Raw genomic sequence first — 21,591 nt, forward strand, 5'->3', positions numbered from 1 at the left:
TGGCGCGCACGGCGCACCGTCAAAAGTGCGCAGCGCAGGTCAAAGCGCAACTAGCGCACGGCCTGCGCACGATCTGCGCACCCTATGCTAAAGATAGGGTGCGCCGATCGCAGGCGCCGCTGTCCGCTAGGAGGCGGCGCTACAAGCAAGGGGCGGGCACGCCGGGCAGAGAGCCGGCTCGGGGGCGGAGCTACCCCCGGCCGTGCGTGCGCTTAAAAAGCGCTAATGTGAAACCAGCCTTACTGCCTCTCCCCAACACTATCATCACTGTCCTTTCCACCACAACCAACATTGCCTTCTCCCCCGCCACCATTATTGCCCATTCGCAAGTCTGACCCCGGTCTAAGTGTGAAAATCACACATGTGCTTTGGACAAGTGGGTTACAAACGGAATTCTTGCCCAGGGTGCGGGAAAGCCTAGATCCTCTGATGTGGGGCAGTATGTTTTCAGTACTTTGCAGTGCACACATGGGGCAGTATGGCATTGTGCGGCGTATGACAGTATTTACATGGGGTAGTGTTTGGCCGCACTGTTTGACCTTGGCATTCAGGCTGACCCATGGCCTGTTTATCTGGGGGGGCAGACATATCATTGGTGCAGCCGCATAGCGGCCCAAGGGGTGAGGGGGGCATTTATACCTCCAAAGCAGGTGCAATTTTGCATTTTAGGAGATCTTGGGCTGCAAAGTGCCCATGTATTGTTCTTGCTCAGGGACCTGTTTCTGTCAGTGTCCGCCAATGCTGGGTACATAATACATGATGTCTGTACAATGATATAACACGCACATTCCCGAATCTGAAGCACAAAAACAGAGCATAAAATAAATCCAGTCCTCTGTGCCGCCGGCCTCTGCCATTATTCCCCGGGGCCTGCGTCTCTATGCGGACGCGATGCGGAGCTCTGACAGTAATCACCACCACAGGAGGCAGTGACCCGAGAGGAGGTGAGCAGCAGCCATCACATCGCGGCACTGTCCCTTTAACGCCGCCGTACGCTTCCTGCCGCGCATGCGCCCTTAGGTTCTGCGCTTGTCATCATGGCGGCGCGGGGCCATGTGCAGGACCCTAACGACAGGCGGCTGAGACCGATTTACGGTGAGTGTCCGGGGCCCGTGAGGCGGGGTGCCGGGCGCTAACGTAATGTGAGGTAAAAATACACGTCGGGCTGGTGATAGAAGCGGAGGAAAACCGGGAGCTCGTGTGAGAGCTGGGCCTGGTACCGGGATGAATGGCTGCTAGGACGGCGCAGATCGCTCCGGTTACCGGGGCCGGGAGAGAACGCCGGGCAGGGTAGTCCTGTCAGTGCTGGAGTCACCAGCTGTGCACTGTGTAATTGGCTCCTCATAGGGGGCGCAGGCTGGGGTAATTCCTGATGTAGGGGCCCACATAGGAGTGTAGCTGGTGGCACAAGCCCCCGCCCTGGTGCAGCATCTGTGGTGTGGGCTAGTGATGCCAGTGTGGGCACGTGGTGCTGTCTACTGCCACATTATTACGTGTGGTGATGGCTGTGCCGCCGTGACCCCGGTGGGCGCTGTGCCGCCGTGACCCCGGTGGGCGCTGTGCCGCCGTGACCCCGGTGGGCGCTGTGCCGCCGTGACCCCGGTGGGCGCTGTGCCGCCGTGACCCCGGTGGGCGCTGTGCCGCCGTGACCCCGGTGGGCGCTGTGCCGCCGTGACCCCGGTGGGCGCTGTGCCGCCGTGACTCCGGTGGGCGCTGTGCCGCCGTGACCCCGGTGGGCGCTGTGCCGCCGTAACCCCGGTGAGCGCTGTGCCGCCCTGACCCCGGTGAGCGCTGTGCCGCCCTGACCCCGGTGGGCGCTGTGCCGCCGTAACCCCGGTGGGCGCTGTGCCGCCGTAACCCCGGTGGGCGCTGTACCGCCCACCGCCCCATCCTCATGACTTTGCCACCAGTTGCCTCGTATTCCCATTATTGGCGGATATAACGGGCTCTGAGGCGGCAGTGTGTCACTAGTCCCCCACCGATGGAATCTGGGTGGAACTTTGCGCTTTTGTTACGGTTGCAAAGACCCCGGCAGTATGATGACGGCGTCCGGTGATACGAGTGTGGCCTCTATAGAGACCCCCTCAGCATTGCTGCCTCTAAACACAACCAGTGTCAATGGGGCCTATAATTTAAGGGGATGGTACTTATTTTTGCCATATGAAAGATGCAGAGTGATGGTAGAGAGATCACTATGGAAATTCCACACATTTTTTGGTTCAATAAGGCCTGTTTCACATTTCCGTTTGTTGCCATCAGTCAAAATCCGCCGTTTTGCAAAAAAAACAGATCCGCCATTTTTTTTGACGGATTCGTTTTTTTTTCCCATTGACTTGCATTAGCGACGGATTTTGACGGATGGCCATCCGTTGGATCCGTTTTTTGACGGATCCGCCATAATTTTGGTGTCCGCTGTCTTGAGTGGACGGACAATGAAACGTTTTTTGTCTGCGTCAAAATAGCGGGTAGCAACGGATCCGCCATTCGCTATAATGGTCGCCTATGGGCGGCGGATCCGTTGCCAACCGTTAATTGACGGAAGCCGGCAACGGATCCGCTTTTTCACACTGAGCATGCCCGGAAGAATTTCCTTGCCAGAAATTTAACCACAAATTCTGGTGGAAAATCACTCTCTCCCCCCACATTGTCCTCTACTGGGACAACTTCTCAACCCCTCGCTCGGCCCCTATAAAATACTAAAGCCTATACTCTCCTCCCGTGCTAGCGCCGTTGGCATTTGCTCTCCCGTATGGTTGTTGTGACGCTGGCGCCTAATCATCCCCGATGTCGCTGTCTCCGCCTCCTGTCGAATTGAGCATGACGAGGAAGTCTGAGATCAGCTGCAGCCCGGACTTCCTGCTTGATGTTCGGTTTGTGTGACGGTGGAGATGGTGACTCCAGCGCCGGAGCCTCAACAACGAGTGCCGACACTGCGGGAACGGCGCTGGCATAGGAGGTGAGTATAGGTTTTATGATTTTATTGGGGGCCAAACCTTTAGATCAAGAAGGGTAGTCGTGAACAGCCCCTTTAATCAGCGCTTTTGCACACCCACCACACCTCATCTGATAAAGGGTTTGGTCCAGAGCCAAAAACCAGTCTGTGAATTAGAATCCTAAATAAAAGCTATTTATTTTTAACTACCGTATCCTCCCCAGCCTCATTGGCAGCACACCAACAGAACTTCTATGTTTTTAAGATGGATTCCTGTTCTGTTGTGGATTTCCTTTTTTGGACCAAAGCAAAAACTTCCAATTTAGATCTGATTCCTGGATCCCACTTGCCAGTGCAAGAATATGGGTCTGTGGACCTTTGGGACCGCTCTCGGGTGGCATTGTTGTGCTGTCTGGTGTTTCCTGACTGCTGGAAGAAGCTTGCGAAACCTCAATCAGTTTTTTTTTTTTTTTTCCTTATTTTTTTTCATGTGAACAAATTGATACTCTGACTAAATACTGTTGAAAATCGGATCCAAAACGCTGTTGACAATCAGTCTGGTTTTCGTGTATGAGATTAAAAAAAACAAACAAAAACCATTGTCCATCTCATTGAGGCTTTAATATAACTCTAACCACAATTTTTAAAGATGAGAAGGAGTTTTTAGTGGTAGGTGCTATAAAATGTAAATTCGTGTTCCCATTTGCCCTCTTAGGGCTCATACTCACATGTGAGAACCTCGGACGAGTCTCGCACGTCAATACCCGGCACTCGGACCAGAGCGTTCGGCTGCACAGAAATACACGCAGGCTCCGCTCCGAGTGCCGGGTATTGACGTGCGAGACTCGTCCGAGGTTCTCACATGTGAGTATGAGCCCTTACTCGTAGCAATTTTCTGTTTCCCTTTTTGACAGTCTGATCATTTGCACCCAAGCTAGAATTACTGTCGGCCTGTGCGGATACCTTGTGAAGCGGGTGTCATTGCTTAGATTAATGGCCGTATGTTGGGGGGATTTGCCAACTGAAGACATTTGTTACCAGCATGTTCTATATTGAGAACAACAAGACTCATCCTCTCTGGCAGAACAGGTGTCGCTGTGCCGTCACATAGGGCAAGTGTTCAGCTCTCCATACATAGTAGCTGCTGAGTAGACAGGCGGCCACATTGCCGCTCTTTCGAAGATAATTGTCAGTTTCCACATGCAGATTGTGTCAAATTCAATGTTTGGTCACCTATTTATTGCTGTCCCTTGTCTTTTCTTACATCCCCTAATGGAGGAACGCCCACTGATTATTTTTAGGTTCCCATTAACGATAGTTCATGTGATCAGCGAGCGATTTATTGCTAGTCGTTTAGTCTTCTCTCGGCTATTTACATCACACAACTGTCATGTACTCTCTAGTTTGCAGTTGAACTTGATCAATTATCTGCTTGTGTACATGGGCCTTAAAGGGATTGTATCTTGCAAAAGAAAAAAAAAAATATATATATATATATAATATACATTTTAAAGTATTGAAAAGCCAAACTCTCAAGCTTTAGCGCTGTCACTCCTTTTGTTGCCCCAATTGTCTCAGGTAACATTACATTTTTTGGTCATCTGACCACCATAGTGCCGTGGCTGGCTGCAGCGATCATGACTAGTCACGACCTGTGTTTGACTCTTCCTCCGTTATTCAACCTTGTGATAACTCTTCCGAATTGCATGCCTCTGTTTAAAGTAAACCTGTCAGGATATTACACCCCCTAACTCATATGTATAAAGGCCCTTTAATGCTCATTAAATGTTTACCTTGCTTGTATAATTTCATTTGAAAATTTTCGAGAAATCTACCATTTAAGTTTTGGCTGCAAACACGGCAGGTGGGCACTGCTCTTCTATTCCCTGCCTGCCAACGGCCTCCAGTCTTTCACTGATGGGTCTCTCTTGTCTCAGTGATCTGCCTCCCCTGCCTGAGATTAAGCGCAGTCATTGCCTGCTGGTGTCTCCTCGGGGCAAGAGCCAGACATGTACATGCGCCACCTCGTTTGAGGAGGTGACTCCAAGCAATGACTGTGCCCGTGCAAAATCCCAAACAGAGGAGGCAGATCTGAGACAAGAGTGACCTGTCGGAGAAAGACTGGATGTCGTCTGCGGACGGGGAATGTAAGAGGCAGGAGAGCTGTAAGATCAGTGCCCCCTTGTGGCTGTAAGTTAAATGCTGGATTTCTCTAAAACGTCCAAATTAAATTCTACAAACAAGATATTACCATTAATAAGCTTTAAAGGATCTTAATACACATGGCATTAGTTAGGTGTAAGATGCTGATAGCAGGTTCCCTTTAATGGCCTTTCGGTTCTCAGCGAGAAACCACCATTAGAGGGGTCTGAGAGCGGCTCTCCCAGAATACAGGAACATTTGACTGTGTATGGAGGAGTCAGGAGTGAGATCTGTCGGATGAACGATTGGCCCAACTATGAATTGACCGACAGCTACCTGTTGTTTATGAGGGGGTTATGCCAGCTTTACACTTTTGGGTACAGACCGAAATATACCGTACATACTGGTCCTGGGCCTCCTGATCAGAATTCAACAGCACCCTCATAGCCATATGATTCTGATGAATCTGAGGTCGTAGTCTGGTGGCCAGTATGGACTATGTACCCAGACTGAGACACTGGTGTGTGAAGCCTGCCTATACACAGATGGCGGTCAGACAGTGATTAAAACCACTATCTTGACTACTGTTCTCAGGATGAGCGGAGATTTTAATGGCTATAAGTTATACTGAATTGTAAATAGCAAAAAAAGAGGAAAAAATATTCAGCCTACCATACATCAGTGTCCATAAGCGGTCTGATGCCATGAGATGTCCAGTGCGGTTCAACTGGCGCTATAGCCTTGCCTGTCATGGTGGCTTATTAATATGATTTTAAAACCTTCCTAATGTCAGTTTTATCTTTTTTCACTAATTTTGGTGCTGGAGACCCCCTCTTTTTTCCTTTGGATTTATACTGAATTGTGTCCCATAAACCTATATCTTCCTATCCTCTCCTGAGCGTTTCCAAGCTGACAGGTCCCCTGTGACGGAAGGCTGCAGTCGTGTTTATTTCAAAGATAGATATAAAAAAACGCAGCCTAGGCTTCTTTTACACTTACCGTTTTTTTTGCGGGCCGTACCGCCTCAATTTTCACGGTCTGCCGCAATAACGGATCTCCGTTTTTCAGGCTTCCAATACTATGGAAGAAGTATTGGGAAAAAAAAACGGCGTTCCGCAAAACCGGAAGTGAAAAAGAAGCCTAGGAAGTGCACCGCAAAAACAAACTTCCGTTGGTTTTGCATCCCCGTGGATTTTCAATGGGGGCCGCGTCCGTAAGCTGTGAAAAAGATCGAGCAGGCTTGATCTTTTTTCAGGGCCGCAAATATGGCCCTCACGGTCATACGGCACACAGTGCTCCGACTAATTTTTGCGGGCCGATTTTGCGGCCCCATAGAAATCTATTGGGGCCGCAAAAACACGGTTCGTGTAAAAGAAGTCTAATACTGTACTATTGTATCGTCTTTAAATGTGTCGAGTGGAAACGCTCCCCTGCTGCTGTCACTTCATCATTAGAAATATAACTGCAGGTAGACAATGTGCGCCTATGAAGTTGTAGTGCCCCGATAGGTGCCCACCCTTCTCTCTATTAGTTGCTCATGGCTTAGCGCCACGGGTGACTGTGTGCAGGAGGCGCAGTTCTTGGCTAATGGATGGCTAGGAGCCAGCAATGTTCCCAGCCTGATAGCACACATTACTCATGGTGTCTGGCTTGTACATTTTAATGAAAGATGAACTAGGGAAATGCAAGCAGTGATAAAGATCTCGTGAGATTCCTCTGAAGGAATTTCTGCCCCTGAGATCAGCGATTTCTTTGATTTTGGCTCACCAAGAAATTTACTAACCAAAATGTGCCTGAACCTCGGCTGCAGTTGCGCAAAAACACTGATGTACGGTACATGCTTCACGTCAGCTTTTTAGTGAGTGCAAGGCTGTATTCGCACATCCGCATGATACGTCCTAGTGTCGTCCTTCTTTTTCTTTTTTTTCCAGACACCTCAGTGAGCATTAGTTTTTTTCAGCCGTACACGCATCAGTTTTACGTTTGATTCGTGTTTCTCGTCCGTGAGAATCGGAGCATGTCCTGATCTCATCCCTTTTGTGGATCAGGCTCTGTCATAACTGTCTATGGGGATACGAAAAAACTGATGAACCTGGGAAGACCGAATTTGTACATCAGTTACTTTCTAGGTTCACCCATTGAGAGTCAATAGAAAATAAAAGTTGCCTGCCTGCTTCAGTGAAGGTAAAAAACCTGACGCAAATTAAATGACTCCTGAAAAAAAAAAAATCAGTCCATTCGTCTCGAATGGGAACATTCGCACTGATGCATGAATGGAATGGCCTGGTTGTGACAGTGGCATGGCGCTTGCTACTGTCACTGAAACTTATGGTGTGTTGCTTGCAACAGAAAATCCAAATTATTTGCAACTTTGTCGCAGGTCGCAATCTGATATCGTAGGAAATCAGTAGGTGCAGTGTCACACTAAGACTAGCCAACTGGACCATTCACAAGCCCTGATCAAACGTGTGCAAATCGATGTGCGCTGGTCTGCTGGCCTGCTTCCACAATACTGATGAGATCCACTTTTTATTCCGGTCAATAGTCTACATTGCGAGGAAAAAAAAAATGGGGACAAAGGCAGTAAAAATTATGAGAGATCGACATTCTATTGGGAAAAAAAAATCCCAAGGTCAAAAAATACAAACCGCAACACGTGAAAGTGATTTTTGAAATCTCATGAATTTTGCTGCTACTGTAAAATAGTGTTCTTTGTTTACAGCAAAAATGCTACATATGAACAAGCCCCTAGTCATAGGCTGTAATAGTGTAATGCTAACAAAGCAAGGTTGGCATACAAACAGCGGGGAAAGGCAAAGCGCCAGCTGCCATGCCATCATCTTCATAGTGCTGGATCATATTCTTCAGTGTTTGTCAGCGGTTAACATTTTGTTATGTGCAAAGAAAAACTAAGTAAAAAAAAAAAAAAACCCGGACATAATGATTGTTGTGTGCTTCCTAAGTTTACCAACCCGCAGATTTGATTTTGATCTGTAATTCGGATCAAAGCTAGTCTGCTTCTCTTTTTGACTCTGCAAGAAATGTGGACACGTGAACAAATCTAGATGATAATGGGTATCTAAAAGACAGAACCTGTCCATGAAACAGATGTCATGGATGAGGCCTTGCAATCAGTTTAAAGAGGACCTGTCATGTGATTACTTTCTGCTCCTATATTTCCTGCTGCTTCCCTGTGTATCTTTTTTTTTTTTTTTTTTCTTTTTAATCATTTTTTTTTTTTCATTTGAGGTATTTGGACACAGGATTTTCCAGGGAAGGGGGGGGGGGGGTCTTTTTTTTTTTTTTTTTTTTTTTGTCTGTGCTGGCTCATTACCCTGAAAGCCACACTCCCTTAGTAAAGACTATAAAAATTAGCTCTATATAAAAAGGCACATATCTCCGGAGTTGTATTGAGGATTTAAAAAAAGGTGAAGAAATCAATACGCGGCGGATCAGTGGAAACAAAATAACAGTAGTTCGTTTTTACCCTGGCGATAAATTCTGCTGTGCCTGGCCTCATTCTTATTGTGGGGACTGTCCTTTTTTTGCCTCCTAGTTGGGTTTCGGAGCTACATTCCCTCCCTTGTTACTACTACGGTCTCAGCTATTTTGGTACCTATATATACTATTTTGGTCTCGGTTTCCCATTGCTGTGCGATCAGGTTATATCCACTGTTCAGTAATAGGTAAAAATTTGACTGCACACATGACCTAAATGTTTTATATATGCCTGCTCCGAAAAGACATCTTATCATGAGATTACGGCAGATATATACAAGTGAACAGTCTGGCATCTACACCCTTGGCTTTTCACGAATTTTGTTACATTAGAATGTGTTTAAATATTTTTGTAATCCGATTGGTGTGATGCATCAGCACTATATAGTCTTAAGGTACTGTCACACTTAGGCCGGTTTCACATTAGCGCATTTTCAGCGCGCGCACGGCCGGGGGTAGCTCCGCCCCCGATCCGGCTCTCTGCCCGGCGTGCCCGCCCCTTCCTTGTAGCGCCGCCTCCTAGCCGACAGCGGCGCCTGCGATCGGCGCACCCTATCTTTAGCATAGGGTGCGCCGATCGTGCGCAGGCCGTGCGCTAGTTGCGCTTTGACCTGCGCTGCGCACTTTTGACGGTGCGCCGTGCGCGCCAAAATCCGAAAAGTTTGATTTTGGCGCGCACGGCGCACCGTCAAAAGTGCGCAGCGCAGGTCAAAGCACAACTAGCGCACGGCCTGCGCACGATCGGCGCACCCTATGCAAAAGATAGGGTGCGCCGATCGCAGGCGCCGCTGTCCGCTAGGAGGCGGCGCTACAAGGAAGGGGCGGGCACGCTGGGCAGAGAGCCGGCTCGGGGGCGGAGCTACCCCCGGCCTTGCGCGCGCTGAAAATGCGCTAATGTGAAACCAGCCTTAGCGATGTACCAGCGATCCAGACCAGCGATACAACGGTCAGGATCGCTAAGTGGTCGCTAGTGAGCTGCCACACAGGCAGATCTCACCAGCGACATCGCTGGGGACGGGGGTCGCTACTTACCTGTCACACCAGGCGATCCTGCGTCCTCCTGCCCGGCTCCACGCGTCGCTCGTTGTCACAGCAGGAAGCGCCGCAGGAAGCTGACAACGAGAAACAGTCCAGGACGTTCTCTCGTGATCAGCGATAACCAGCGGGGGAGCGGGTTGTAGGTAAGTATCAGACACAGTGATATCGCTAGCAATATCGCTATAACGTCACAAGTTATAGCGATATTGCTAACGATATCGCTTAGTGTGACAGGCCCTAAAGGCTAGTTTCACATTTGCGTCTTTGTGCGCAAGTAGAAACGCATGCAAAAAGCGCAGATGCGTTTTTGCATGCGTTTGCATTTTTTATGCGCTTGCGTTCTCTACATGTCACATTTCACAGGAGGAAAATCCTTGAAACAGACTCCACCAATGGGACATCAGTGAGCGTGTGTCATGGGAATTCTTTATATAGACCCTGTTACAGCTGAATTCTTCAGATTTTGCTGCTGATGAAGAAGACATGCTGCAATAAAAAAAGAGACCTTAGTACATAATATAAATGGAGAAAAAAGTACAGTCAGACATTAGGTTTTTATACTCACATTTCAAACAATGTTTCTTTGTGTAGGGGATGGTTTAAACCAGTGTCTAGCAGGGCTGTGGAGTCGGTAAGCCACAGTTGCGACTCCGACTCCTGGATTTTATCAGGCTCCGACTCCGGCTCCTTCATAAATGGCCAATTCATAACAACAAATTTACTGTTGTAAAATATTAAACATCGTGCTTATTCAGTTTCTCACCATCATATAAGTAATCAGACCACTTAGAGCAAAAACTACATTTATTAGAATACAATTAGAATATAGCAAATAACTTTTATAAACTTTTCTAAACTGTAAGTAAATATGCAATAAACACTTTTATGCAGTTAATAAGAAGAAATCTATAAATTTGTCCTCAGAAAAAGTATTGCCTCTGTCAGATCCTCCTTCATGGATGCCCTCAAATCTGATCTAATTATTTTGAGAGCAGAGAACAACCTCTCTACACTAACTTGTGTTGGTGGCAAAGCAGTAACCACTCGGGCAACATCTCTGACAATGTCAGGATACAGAGGAATCGCTTGTTGCACTGTTATTTTTGATGAACGGTCAAATTTCTCAATTTCTTTTAGTGCACATGAAAAATTCTGCTGAAATGTACTGGCTGTGTTCCTTGATGGGGATGACTCTTCTATGCGGGAACGCTTTGCACGGTCCTTGTGATCCAAATATTTTTCGAAATTAAATTCTTCATCAGTTGATGATGAGGGTGAAGATGTGGCAGGACGACCAAATTCTTCTTGTTCCTCCTGACTGTTCTGCAACCCTTTCATCCTTACTGCTATTTCAAACAGAGCTTCTTTTCCTTTACTTAGCTGTTGATCATCTAGAAGAATCCGATGCATTGGGTCTACATAAACAGCTGCCAAAAGAATGTTATTTTGTAATAGTAGCTCCTCTCTCCGTTTCATTGATGTAGCAATGCCACTTGCAATTAACCCTCCTCTTTGGGACAGGCGAAACATCACGTTCTTCCACTCCTTTAAGAAAATACCTGGAGTTAAGTCATCTGCTTGTAATTTTTTAGTCACTGTAAATGGGTGCTCTAGCAATTTTTCCAGCTCAGTCACCTGATTCCACTGACTTTCATTTAGCGTCAGTTGAGGGTTAGCCATGTCTACAAGAAAGGTTTTCAGTTCAACCAAGCGCTGAATCATTAAGTAAGTACTGCCCCATTGTGTGGCTTGATCAATAATTGCCCCTTTTCCAGCACGTCTCTTCAAAATTGAGTCAACTTTAGGGGTTCTGGCAACAGTAGCCAATTTTCTCACCTTGCCAATCAGTGCAGCAGCATGTCCTTCTTGCAGACAGCTGTAGTGTATGCACAACACAGCGCATGTGATGAATGAAAGAACATATTGACACAGTTTCAACAAGATCATCTAAACTATCATGTTGCTGTTCATCTGAAGCAACTTCAGTTTGCTCCTCAGTTACAATACTGTGTTCCTCTATTTCAAACATTTCTGTGTCTGTGGACCCAGAATGTTCTTCTAGCTGCTGGTCACCATCATTACTCTCATTCATTAGCTTAATAGTACTTATCATATTTGAAGCATTGTCAGTTATGACAGAAAGAACGTGCTCTTTTTTAAGTTCATAGTCTTGCAGAACCTTTTCCACCAAGACCTGGAGAAACTCACTGGTGTGATGAGCTTTGGTGTCTTTTACTGCCAATGTCTTGGTAACTATTTCATTTTTGTCACAAACAAATCGGACATTGATGGCAAAATAGTTCACTCTGTGACGTGTGCAGGCATCCATTTTAAGAAACAGAAAGCGTCCCTTGAGAGTTTTTTTAAGTTCTTCCTTTTGTTTAAAAGCTCCTTCGATTACTAATTTTCTAATACTCTCTCCAGAGAAACACCAAGCTTGCGGGCCATTTCCCCATTCAGACACATAAAAGCTGGTCGTGAAAATAATGAAATAGGCACACTATCCTTTACAACAAGCTCTATGATCTGTTTTTTAAATGTATCTACTGTCATTGTCACAGTAACTTTGTCACTGACAAAATATCTTGCAACTGATGGCTGCAAAGTTCTCTGCTCCTTTGTTTGTCTGGAAGAGCTGGGCACTGGTTCATTGGTTTGGATGCAGTCTTTCTCATCCACTGCTTTCAGTACTTCTGGATGAAAGCGCTGTAAATGTCTCTTTAGATTAGAAGCTCTGGTAGGAGCATTTTTATCTTTGCCTGAATATGCACTCATCTTGGCTTCACAGCATTTGTTTTCGTCTGGATCATTTGTCATACACTGACAGACATAATGTTTTCTATCTTGAGTGATGGTGAAATGTTCAAATACAGCTGACTTAATGTGATGCTTCTTTGACATTCTCAGGTTTATAATTCTGCATTCACAATCCAAATGACAATTGTTTTTCCTAAAAACAATTGTACAAAATTATTGCCAGGTCGTACAACTGATATAGTGGTCAGTAATACTGTTATTATTCCTCATGTACTCACAGTTAACTGATGCAAAGTTTGTTGAAAGGATAATACTTCTTACAGTCTTCCTCTTCTGAGTAGCAGGCAGCTGTGAGATGCTTGGAAGACGCACACCTAGTATGATCTAGTCTAGAGGAGGAGCTTTACTACTAAGAATTTGCAACACATTTTCACTTTCAGTTTCATACATTGTAAGTAGGGGGGTTGGGGCAGCATGAGGTTAACCAAGTATTAAGGCCCTTTTACATTTAGCGATGCACAGCGATCCGACCAGCGATCCGACCCGGTCAGGATCGCTGGTGCATCGCTAAATGATCGCTAGTGAGCTTTCACACAGAAAGATCTCACAGCGATGCAGCAGCGATACAGCGCACGATACTCACCTTTCACACACAGCGATCCTGGCGTCCTCCCGCCCGCCTCCACGCGTCGCTCGTCGTCACAGCAGGAAGCTGACGACGAGAAATGGAGCCGTCCGATCTCGCTCGATCAGCGATGGACAGTGGGGGAGCCGGTCGGAGGTAAGTATCACACATAGCGATATCGCTAGCAATATCGCTATAACGTCACAAAACCAGTGACGTTTTAACGATATTGCTAGCGATATCGCTATGTGTAAAACCCCCTTAAGATTAGATAAGGGCAGTGGAGAACAGTGACACACAAGAAGTAAGAAATGTCTCTATCTCCAGCAGAACTGCTTATCACTGTTGTTCATAGTTTGATAGAACATATATATTTGAGTAACATTTATAAAATTCATATGAAAGTTCAATTATGAAATATTAATACATTTTTTTTAAAGCTGGAGTCGGTACATTTCTACCGACTCAGACTCCAACCAAAACTAACTCCGACTCCACAGCCCTGGTGTCTAGACATGTTTACTCTAGACATGCGCACGCCTGCGTTCCCTTAGACTGTAATTTGTTGTTTTGACGCATTCCGTGCGGACCCAAAAATGCAACATGTTGCGTCCGGCGCGTCTAGATGCACACCTGGAAAAACGCATGCGCACGAAAACTCAGACGAACGCATGCAAACACCATGATAAACATAGGTACGCATGATGCATGTGCATGGATGCGCACAAAAACGGTAATGTGAAACCAGCCTAAGTTGGTGAAGTGAGATAAATATAGGCATAAATTAAATGTATGAAATCAAATAACTATAAATTGGCTTGTGCATATATATTCACCTCTTTTGTAAAGAAGCTCGTAAAATTTTTTAAAGCAAGTAATGACGTTCATAAGTCACATGCTTAGTGATAGGATGTCCGACTGTGTGCAGTCTAAGGCCCCCGTCACACATAGCGACGCACCAGCGATCCCAACAGCGATATGACCTTGTCAGGATCGCTGGTGTGTCGCTACATGATCGCTGGTGAGCTGCCAAACAGGCAGATCTCAGCAGCGATCAGGACAGTGACAACGCGGGTAACAAGGGACGCACGTCACTTAGTTACCCGCTGTGTACCTTAGATACCAGCATGCTGGTGCACGGAGCTGGTATCCAAGGTAAACGGCGGGTTTCAAAGTGCCGCACGGCACTTAGAAACCCGCTGTTTACCTTAGATACCAGCTCCCTGCACCAGCACGCTGATATCTAAGGTACACAGCGGGTTTCTAAGCGCCACGAGGCGCTTAGAAACCTGCGGTTTACCTTGAATATCAGCTCGCTGGTCTCCCGCCTGCCACATGCAGCGATGCTTGCTGCCCAGCGGGAGACCAACGATCAAAAAATTGTCCAGGGCTTTCCAGAACGATGAGCGATACCCGGTGGGGGGCAGTCGCTGATACCTGTCACACACAGCGAGATCGCTGGTGAGATCGCTGTTGCGTCACAAAACTTGTGACTCAGCAGCGATCTCGCTGTGTGTGACAGGGGCTAAAGTGTCATATGGTCTGTCAGTATATATAGACCTTTCCTGAAAGGCCATAGACGCATCATCATTAAGCAAGAGGCACTACTAAGCAAACACCACCACGAAGACCAAGGAGATCTCCAAACAAGTCAGGGACAAAGTTGAAGTACAAGTCTGGGTTCAATTCTAAATACATATACCAATTTCTGATGATCTCCCAGAGCATCATCAAACAGAAAGAACATGGTACCACAGCAAGCCTGCCAAGAGAGGGCTACCCACCAAAACTCTCAGCCCGGACAAGGAGAGCATTAATCAGAGGCAGCACAGAGACCGAAGGAGCTGGAGAGTTCCTAAGCAGAGACTGGAGTATCTGTCCGTACGACCACAATAAGCCATACACTCCATAGAGGTGGCCTTTATGGAAGAGTGGTTAGAAAAAGCTTTTACTTACAGTGTGTGTGTAACGCTCGTTTTGAGTTTGACAAGAGACATGTGGGAGACTTCCCTAATGTATGAAGGAAGGTGCTGTGGAAGATGAGACCAAAATGGAACTTTTTGGCCACTAAGGTAAATGCTATATTTGGCGCCAATCCAACACAGCTCATTACAAGAACACCATCCTCACAGTGAAACGTGGTGGCAGCATCATGCTGAGTGTTTTGTTTTTTTTTTGGTAACATGGAAAATGGTCCGAGTTGAGGGGGAAGATGGAACATGTGGAAAATAGGGATGTTCTTGAGCAAAAGCTGCTTGTCGGTCATTTGCTGCTGGGATGGAGGTTCACCTTCCAAAAAGACACTCAAGTGGTTTAAGGGGTGTGAGGGGTTGACTCGCTCCGCTGCTTCACAAAGGTAGACACAGGAACAGTCCTAGTAGAAATTCACCTGCTGGTTTATTTTAGACAGCATAAACCTTCGCAGGGTTTAGGAAAAACAATCAAAGCCTTTCTGGGAAAAAGGTAAAACAAAATTAAAATCTGAGTCCTTATCCTGCAGGCTTCACCGCAGGTAGTGCACACAGCGTCCTTAGCTCCTATAGGAGTTCCACCTCTCTCCCTACACACCCAGGCTGAACCACAGGTCCAGGTATATCCTCACATGTACTAGTCATGTGATCATGACATCACTGCCGGTCCTCATACACCTGCTGGGAAAAGGGATACGGTGAGCACCCTCCCACCTGCACTGCAGGTTCTCACGTAAAACTGTCCCATTAACCTCTGTACCAGCCTCTCAGCACCTAATGTGCTGGAAACACAAACATTCCGGTTTTACATCACTGACCACTGCATGGGCAGTGACACGTACGTCCCTTCCTCCACAAAGCCAGTGACTCTGTCACAGGGGAAACGTGAATGTTTTGCAGTGGCCTAGTCAAAGCCAAGACCTTAATCCAATTGAGAATCTGTGGTCAGACTTGGGGATTGCTGTTCACCAGAGGAAATCAGCAAACTTCAAGGAGCTGGAGCAGTTTTGCCTTGAGGAATAAGCAAGAATCCCAGTGGAAAGCTCATAGAAACGTATATAAAGCGCATTGCAGCTGTAATTGCCGCAAAAGGAGGCTCTACAAACCACTGACTTTAAGGGGGTGAATACTTATGCGCACTGAAGTTTTCAGCTATTTTATCCTATTTGTCGTTTGTTTCACAAATGTTCACAGTTGTAGGCATGTTCTTTCCATGAACTGATGTAAATCCTCAAAAAACACTCAGTAAAGCTGTAAGTCCAGGTTGTGAGGTAGCAAAATATAAAAATGCTGAGCGAGTAAATACTTTCGCAAGCCACTGTACTTGTATTGACTCTTACACCAAAGGTATCCCAAGTGCATCGTGTGCAATGATTAATTTTGTCATTGGTCTTTTTTTCCCCTCCTATTCATTATGCTTGTATAGCGCCCACACTCCAGTGTTACAGACTTGGGCTGTGTTCACATGTCCAGTAGTGATTAATCCATTACAGTGGATCCAGCAGCAATCCGTTGGCACCACTCCAGTCCATTTCTAAATAACTGATCTCTGCTGGATCCGTTTTTTTATAACCTTGAAGTCTACGGATAGTCTGATACAGAACTGTTAATTAGCCGTCCTTGTTTCATTCATTTCTACCGGATCTGTTCCTTGCTGCTGGATCCAGTAATGGTCTGTAGACCGTTTGCTTTACTGTATAGAAAAGTGAAGTGCAGTAGACCAGGCTTTCCTACACAGACACATACCGTATCCTGTAGCCTCTGTCAGACGCATGTGTCCTGAGTCGATGCATCGGACAGTGGACACAGATGCCGTGTACCTAGCCTAACAGCTGCCATATTCTGCATGGTAAGAATAATTGTGCATTTTTTTCTTTGAAGCCTAGTGCCTGCTGTGTTAAAGCCTAGGAAAGCAATCGGAGGTGTCAAAGTCTTAATCCATTTATCTAATTAACAGCTTTTAGAATAATTATGTTTAAGCACACAAAATCTTCAACACTAGTCAGCTGTCATGTAGGTCAGCAGAAAGCTCACCGAGCCATGGTTATTACTGCAGATTACAGGGCTGGGTTTTATAGGATGCATTGACAGATTGTATAAGAATGAAGACCTAAAAATCTGCTTTAGTTATTCTAATTGATTTTAAACTATAGAAAGCAAGAAATGTGCAGTGTTTTACACTAAAATGCAGCATTTCAGAAAAAGCTATTTAAGGGGCAGCTGGGCACAGGGAGAAGTGTCTTTTTGGTGGCTCTCCCCCAGCTTCTCCATGACTTGCTATCTAGGTATAGGGAGAGACCTGTCAATCAATCGATGAATGCCTAGACATCCAGCCACTTCTGCGCACGTTGCACTCTCGGTGTCGGGATGTGCCTCTCACAATGCTGAGTGATGACTGAAAGCAGACAGCTCGCAGGTGGAATAATGTTCATTATTTTATGGTAGCCATGCCTTAAGTAAGGCAGCCAGATACCATCATAACACTATTAGGCTATGTGCCCACGTTGCAGAAAGGCGGCGGAATTGTCCGCAGCATTTCCGCAACTCCCCGCCGCGGGTAAAACGCATGCGGAATTCGCATGCGTTTTCCCGCAAAACACAAGCGTTTTGCCAGCGTTTTTAGCTTGCAGAATGCTCTTTTCCAAGCGATTTGAAGCATCGCTTGGAAAAGTGATTGACAGGTTGGTCACACTTGTTAAGCATAGCGCTTGACAAGTGTGACCAACTTTTTACTATTGATGCTGCCTATGCAGCATCAATAGTCAAAGAATGTTAAAAATAATAATGAAAATAAAAAATAGGGATATACTTACCCTCTGTCGGCCCCCGGAGTCGTCCCTGCCCTCATTGGCGCTGGTGACAACTTCCGTTCCCAGGGATGCATTGCGCAAATGAGGTAGCATCACGCGAGACCGCTACGTCAGCAGAGGTCATTCGCGCAATGCATCCCTGGGAACGGAAGTTGTCGCCAGCGCCAATGAGGGCCGGGACGAGAGAGGGTAAATATATCCCTATTTTTTATTTTAATTCTATTTTTTACAGGAATATGGTACCCAGGGCATGGAGCAGTGTCTCCTCTCTTCCACACCCTGTGTACCATCTGCACATGAAGCGCTCACTTTACACATGGTGGGCATAGCCACATGTGTAAAGTGAGCGTTTCAATGTAATTCTATGGCAGTGGAATCGCCGCGATTCTGCAGAAATAATGGGCATGCTGCGGATTTTACCGCTATGCGATTCGGCAGCGGGAAAATCCGCAGCATGGGCACAGCAACTGCGGCATCCCATTGGATTGCATGGGGATTCGTTTTTTAATCTTTTCCGCAATAGCGGAAACGCTTAAAATGCAATGTGGGCACACATTCTTAAAGGGCCACTACTTTTTCTTGATGGCCTACCCTTGTGAGTCGCCGCGGCTGAGTACTGCAGGTCCAACTATGTTTAAAAGAATGAATAAAAGATGTATATGCAGTACCTGGCTGCAGCTACTATAGCTTTGACAGGGTTGATGTTCTGGCAGTATCCCAGTAGTTCTAAGGGTATGTGCAGACAATTAGTAAACGCTTCAGATTGGACACTGCGCACTTGTGCAGCGTCCGGCCCGCAGCATCCAGATGTTACAGCATAGTGGATGGCATTTTAAGAAATCCCATGTCCCCACTATATGTCCAGAGACGCCCGTGGCTCACCCGTGGAGACGGACATGCGGCGCGTCTCTCCAGATCACTGCATGTCAATTTCACCCACGCAATGTATTGGACGCGGTGAATTCGCACGGTTCACTTAACATGCGGATTCACCTGCGTTCAAAAGACGGCGGCACTTTGGACGCAGCAAAAATTTAGTCAGCGCATACCCTTACAGCTGATCAGCAGAGGTGCGGAGTGTCGCACCCCCACTAATCAGATATTGATGGCCTATCCTGCGAATAACTCCATCTCTGCAGATTAATAACATTATGTTGCTGTTTGGCAGCTGCACTGACAGCTGGTACATTGACAGCTCACTCTGCACACACAGATTTGCTGCAGAGGCGGAAAAGCGGATCCGTTCCTAACTGATGTGAACGGATGCCACAGGATCCGCTTTTTGACGGATCCGCAGAATGAAGAATTTTAAAGGAACCGCTGGCTGGGAAGAGGAAAGAGAGAGAGAGAATTTTTGTCGTTTGCCATAAAGAATTTCAGGGTTAATTTTCTCCGGGCATGCGCACTGGGAAAATGCGGATCCTACAACAAAAAAAAAGTTGCAGGGTCCGTCCAGGCATGCCGGCGGATGCAAAAAATTTGGCGGAGCCGCAAAAAAACGGCTCCAACGGATGGCAATCCGTCAAGATCCGCCAGTAATGCAACTCAATGGGGAAAAAAACGGATCCGCCCAAAAAAAATTGCGGATCCTTTTTTTTTAAAAAACTGGTGGATTTTGACTGATGGTCAAAAACGGAATTGTGAAAGAGGCCTTAGCGGTCACTCAGTGCCAGGGTCTGCTTACAGGTACTGATAACTGTGTACTGACCGGTCATTGAAACCGCTCTGAGGCTACTTTCTCACTTGCTTTTTTTTGCAGCGCGTTTTCCTGCAAAAAAAACGCATGGAAAAAACGCAAACGCATACAAATACTGCGTTTTTTTTCAAGCATTTTTATGCGCGTGCATGGAAAATGCAGCGTTTTTATGCGTTTTAGTGCGTTTTTACCGCGTTTGCGTTTTTTCCAACATTAGTTGGCCTCACCAAAAAAATCAAGATAGGGTTAGGATTAACACTAAACCAAACCATGACTTTACTAACCCTTAGCTACATAGAGCTGAAGCCCTGTTAAGTGTAGCACAAGCGATTGGATCACAGCTTCTGTTGACGCAAGAAAAAAAATAAATTATTAAAAGAATGTAAAAGTTCAAACCACCTCCCATTTGCCTCATTCAAAATAAAACAATTAAAAAAAATACACATTTGGTATTGCCGCATTCAGAATCGCCTGATCTATGAATATATAAAAAGAATTAATTAATCCGATAGGTAAACTGTGTAACGAGAGAGTCAAAACACCAATATAGCTTCTTTTTTTTTTTTTTGGGGGGGGGGGGGGGTCACACCAATAACAGACTATCAAAAGATGATACCATTTTGGTGTGGATACCAATAGAAACGATAGCTCGGCACGCAAAAACTAAGCCCTCACCCATCCTCACGTCACGAAAAATGGAGACGCTATGGGTGTCGCAAAATGGCTTTTTTTTTTTTTTTCTTTTAAAGAAACGAATATAAAACAGAACCTAGACTTGTTTGGTGTCTACAAACTCGTAGTGACCTGGAGAATTATAATGGCAGGTCAGTTTTAGCATTTAGTGAACATGGTAAAAAACAAACAAAAAGCTACTGTGAAATTGCACGTGTTTTGCTTTTTCACTGCACTTGGAATTTTGTTCCCGTTTTCCAATACATGACAAGGTAAAACCAATGGTGTTGAGTACAACTCGTCCCGCAAAAAAAACAAGCCCCCACATGACCATACTGATGGAAAAATAAAAAAGATATGGCTCTGGGAAAAGGGGAGCAAAAAACAGAAACTCAAAAACAAAAATAAAAAAAACAAGGTCGCAAAGGCGTTAAATACACCTTACCACCTCCTTGTTTTCAAGGGCGGAGATAGATGGAATACAAGCAGCTGAGACGGTGTGTATAAAAGATTGGCCTCACCATGAAGCATCGGGCGCCTGTACTTGGTTTGAACAGTCATTCTGTGTTGAAAGTCTCTTTAAAGGCTGCGGCTCCCAGGAGGGGAAAAGTTCGTTTTCTCCTTGTAGCTGCACAATCAATGCAGTGGCCGGACATCATTGTAATGCTACCTGTAGATCAATCCCATGTATGCAGGTTAATGGCGTCTAGGGACTTGATCAGTTACCTTTCATGGGAACATTTAATGAGCAATTAAAAGACACTGCTGGGAAGAAATAAATTTTATTCCCCCCGCAGTGTTCGACGTTCAGTCATAGGGGTGGTGCAGGTAATGGTTTCAGTCACTGCTCTGTGTATAGATGGCGGCAGCTGTATATGTGCCCCCGGCACTGACTGACAGCAGCTCAGCATTGGGGTTGGCGGTTACAGCTGCCGCCATCTATACACGGAGCAGTGACTAAAACCGTGCCGGCGCTGCCCCTATGACTGAACATCGAACACAGCAGGTGGGGATAAAGTATATTTCTTCCTAGCAAAGGGGCTCCAAGTGCAGGCCCTGAGCACGTTCATAACACTATTAACTTGCAGATAACTGCAGCTTAATGTTTTTTCATGTGAAAGGTTCCCTGTAAGATAAATGTATGGCTCCTCTTAGGGTGGTTTTACACTTATCGTATTTTTGCGGCCCCAATGCATTTCTATGGGGCCGCAAAATCAGCCTGCAAAAAATCAACGGTGTGCCGTACTGCCGTGAGGGCTGTATATACGGCCGTGAAAAAATATCGAGCTTGCTTGCTCTTTCTCTCTCGCTCTTTCTCTCTCGCTCTTTCTCTCTCGCTCTTTCTCTCTCGCTCTTTCTCTCTCGCTCTTTCTCTCTCGCTCTTTCTCTCTCGCTCTTTCTCTCTCGCTCTTTCTCTCTCGCTCTTTCTCTCTCCCTCTTTCTCTCTCCCT

The 21,591-nt window shown here is 46.2% G+C and overlaps 1 protein-coding gene across 3 annotated transcripts in view; it reads left to right on the forward strand.

Annotated features, from left to right (window-relative positions):
• The first annotated feature begins 823 nt into the window (after positions 1-823).
• Positions 824-21,591, forward strand: part of NAA25 (N-alpha-acetyltransferase 25, NatB auxiliary subunit) — a 115,122-nt gene continuing 94,354 nt past the window's right edge. Inside the window, exon 1 of one of the 3 annotated variants that reach the window (XM_073563482.1) lies at positions 824-944. In XM_073563482.1, the coding sequence (XP_073419583.1) occupies positions 881-944 (64 nt within the window). In that variant the 5' untranslated portion in view covers positions 824-880. The other 2 variants (XM_073563555.1, XM_073563614.1) reach the window with 2 other exon arrangements.

Source organism: Dendrobates tinctorius, unplaced genomic scaffold (genome assembly GCF_039654945.1).
Source record: "Dendrobates tinctorius isolate UK_male_01 unplaced genomic scaffold, ASM3965494v1 ptg000003l, whole genome shotgun sequence".
NCBI classification, from domain to species: domain Eukaryota; kingdom Metazoa; phylum Chordata; class Amphibia; order Anura; family Dendrobatidae; genus Dendrobates; species Dendrobates tinctorius.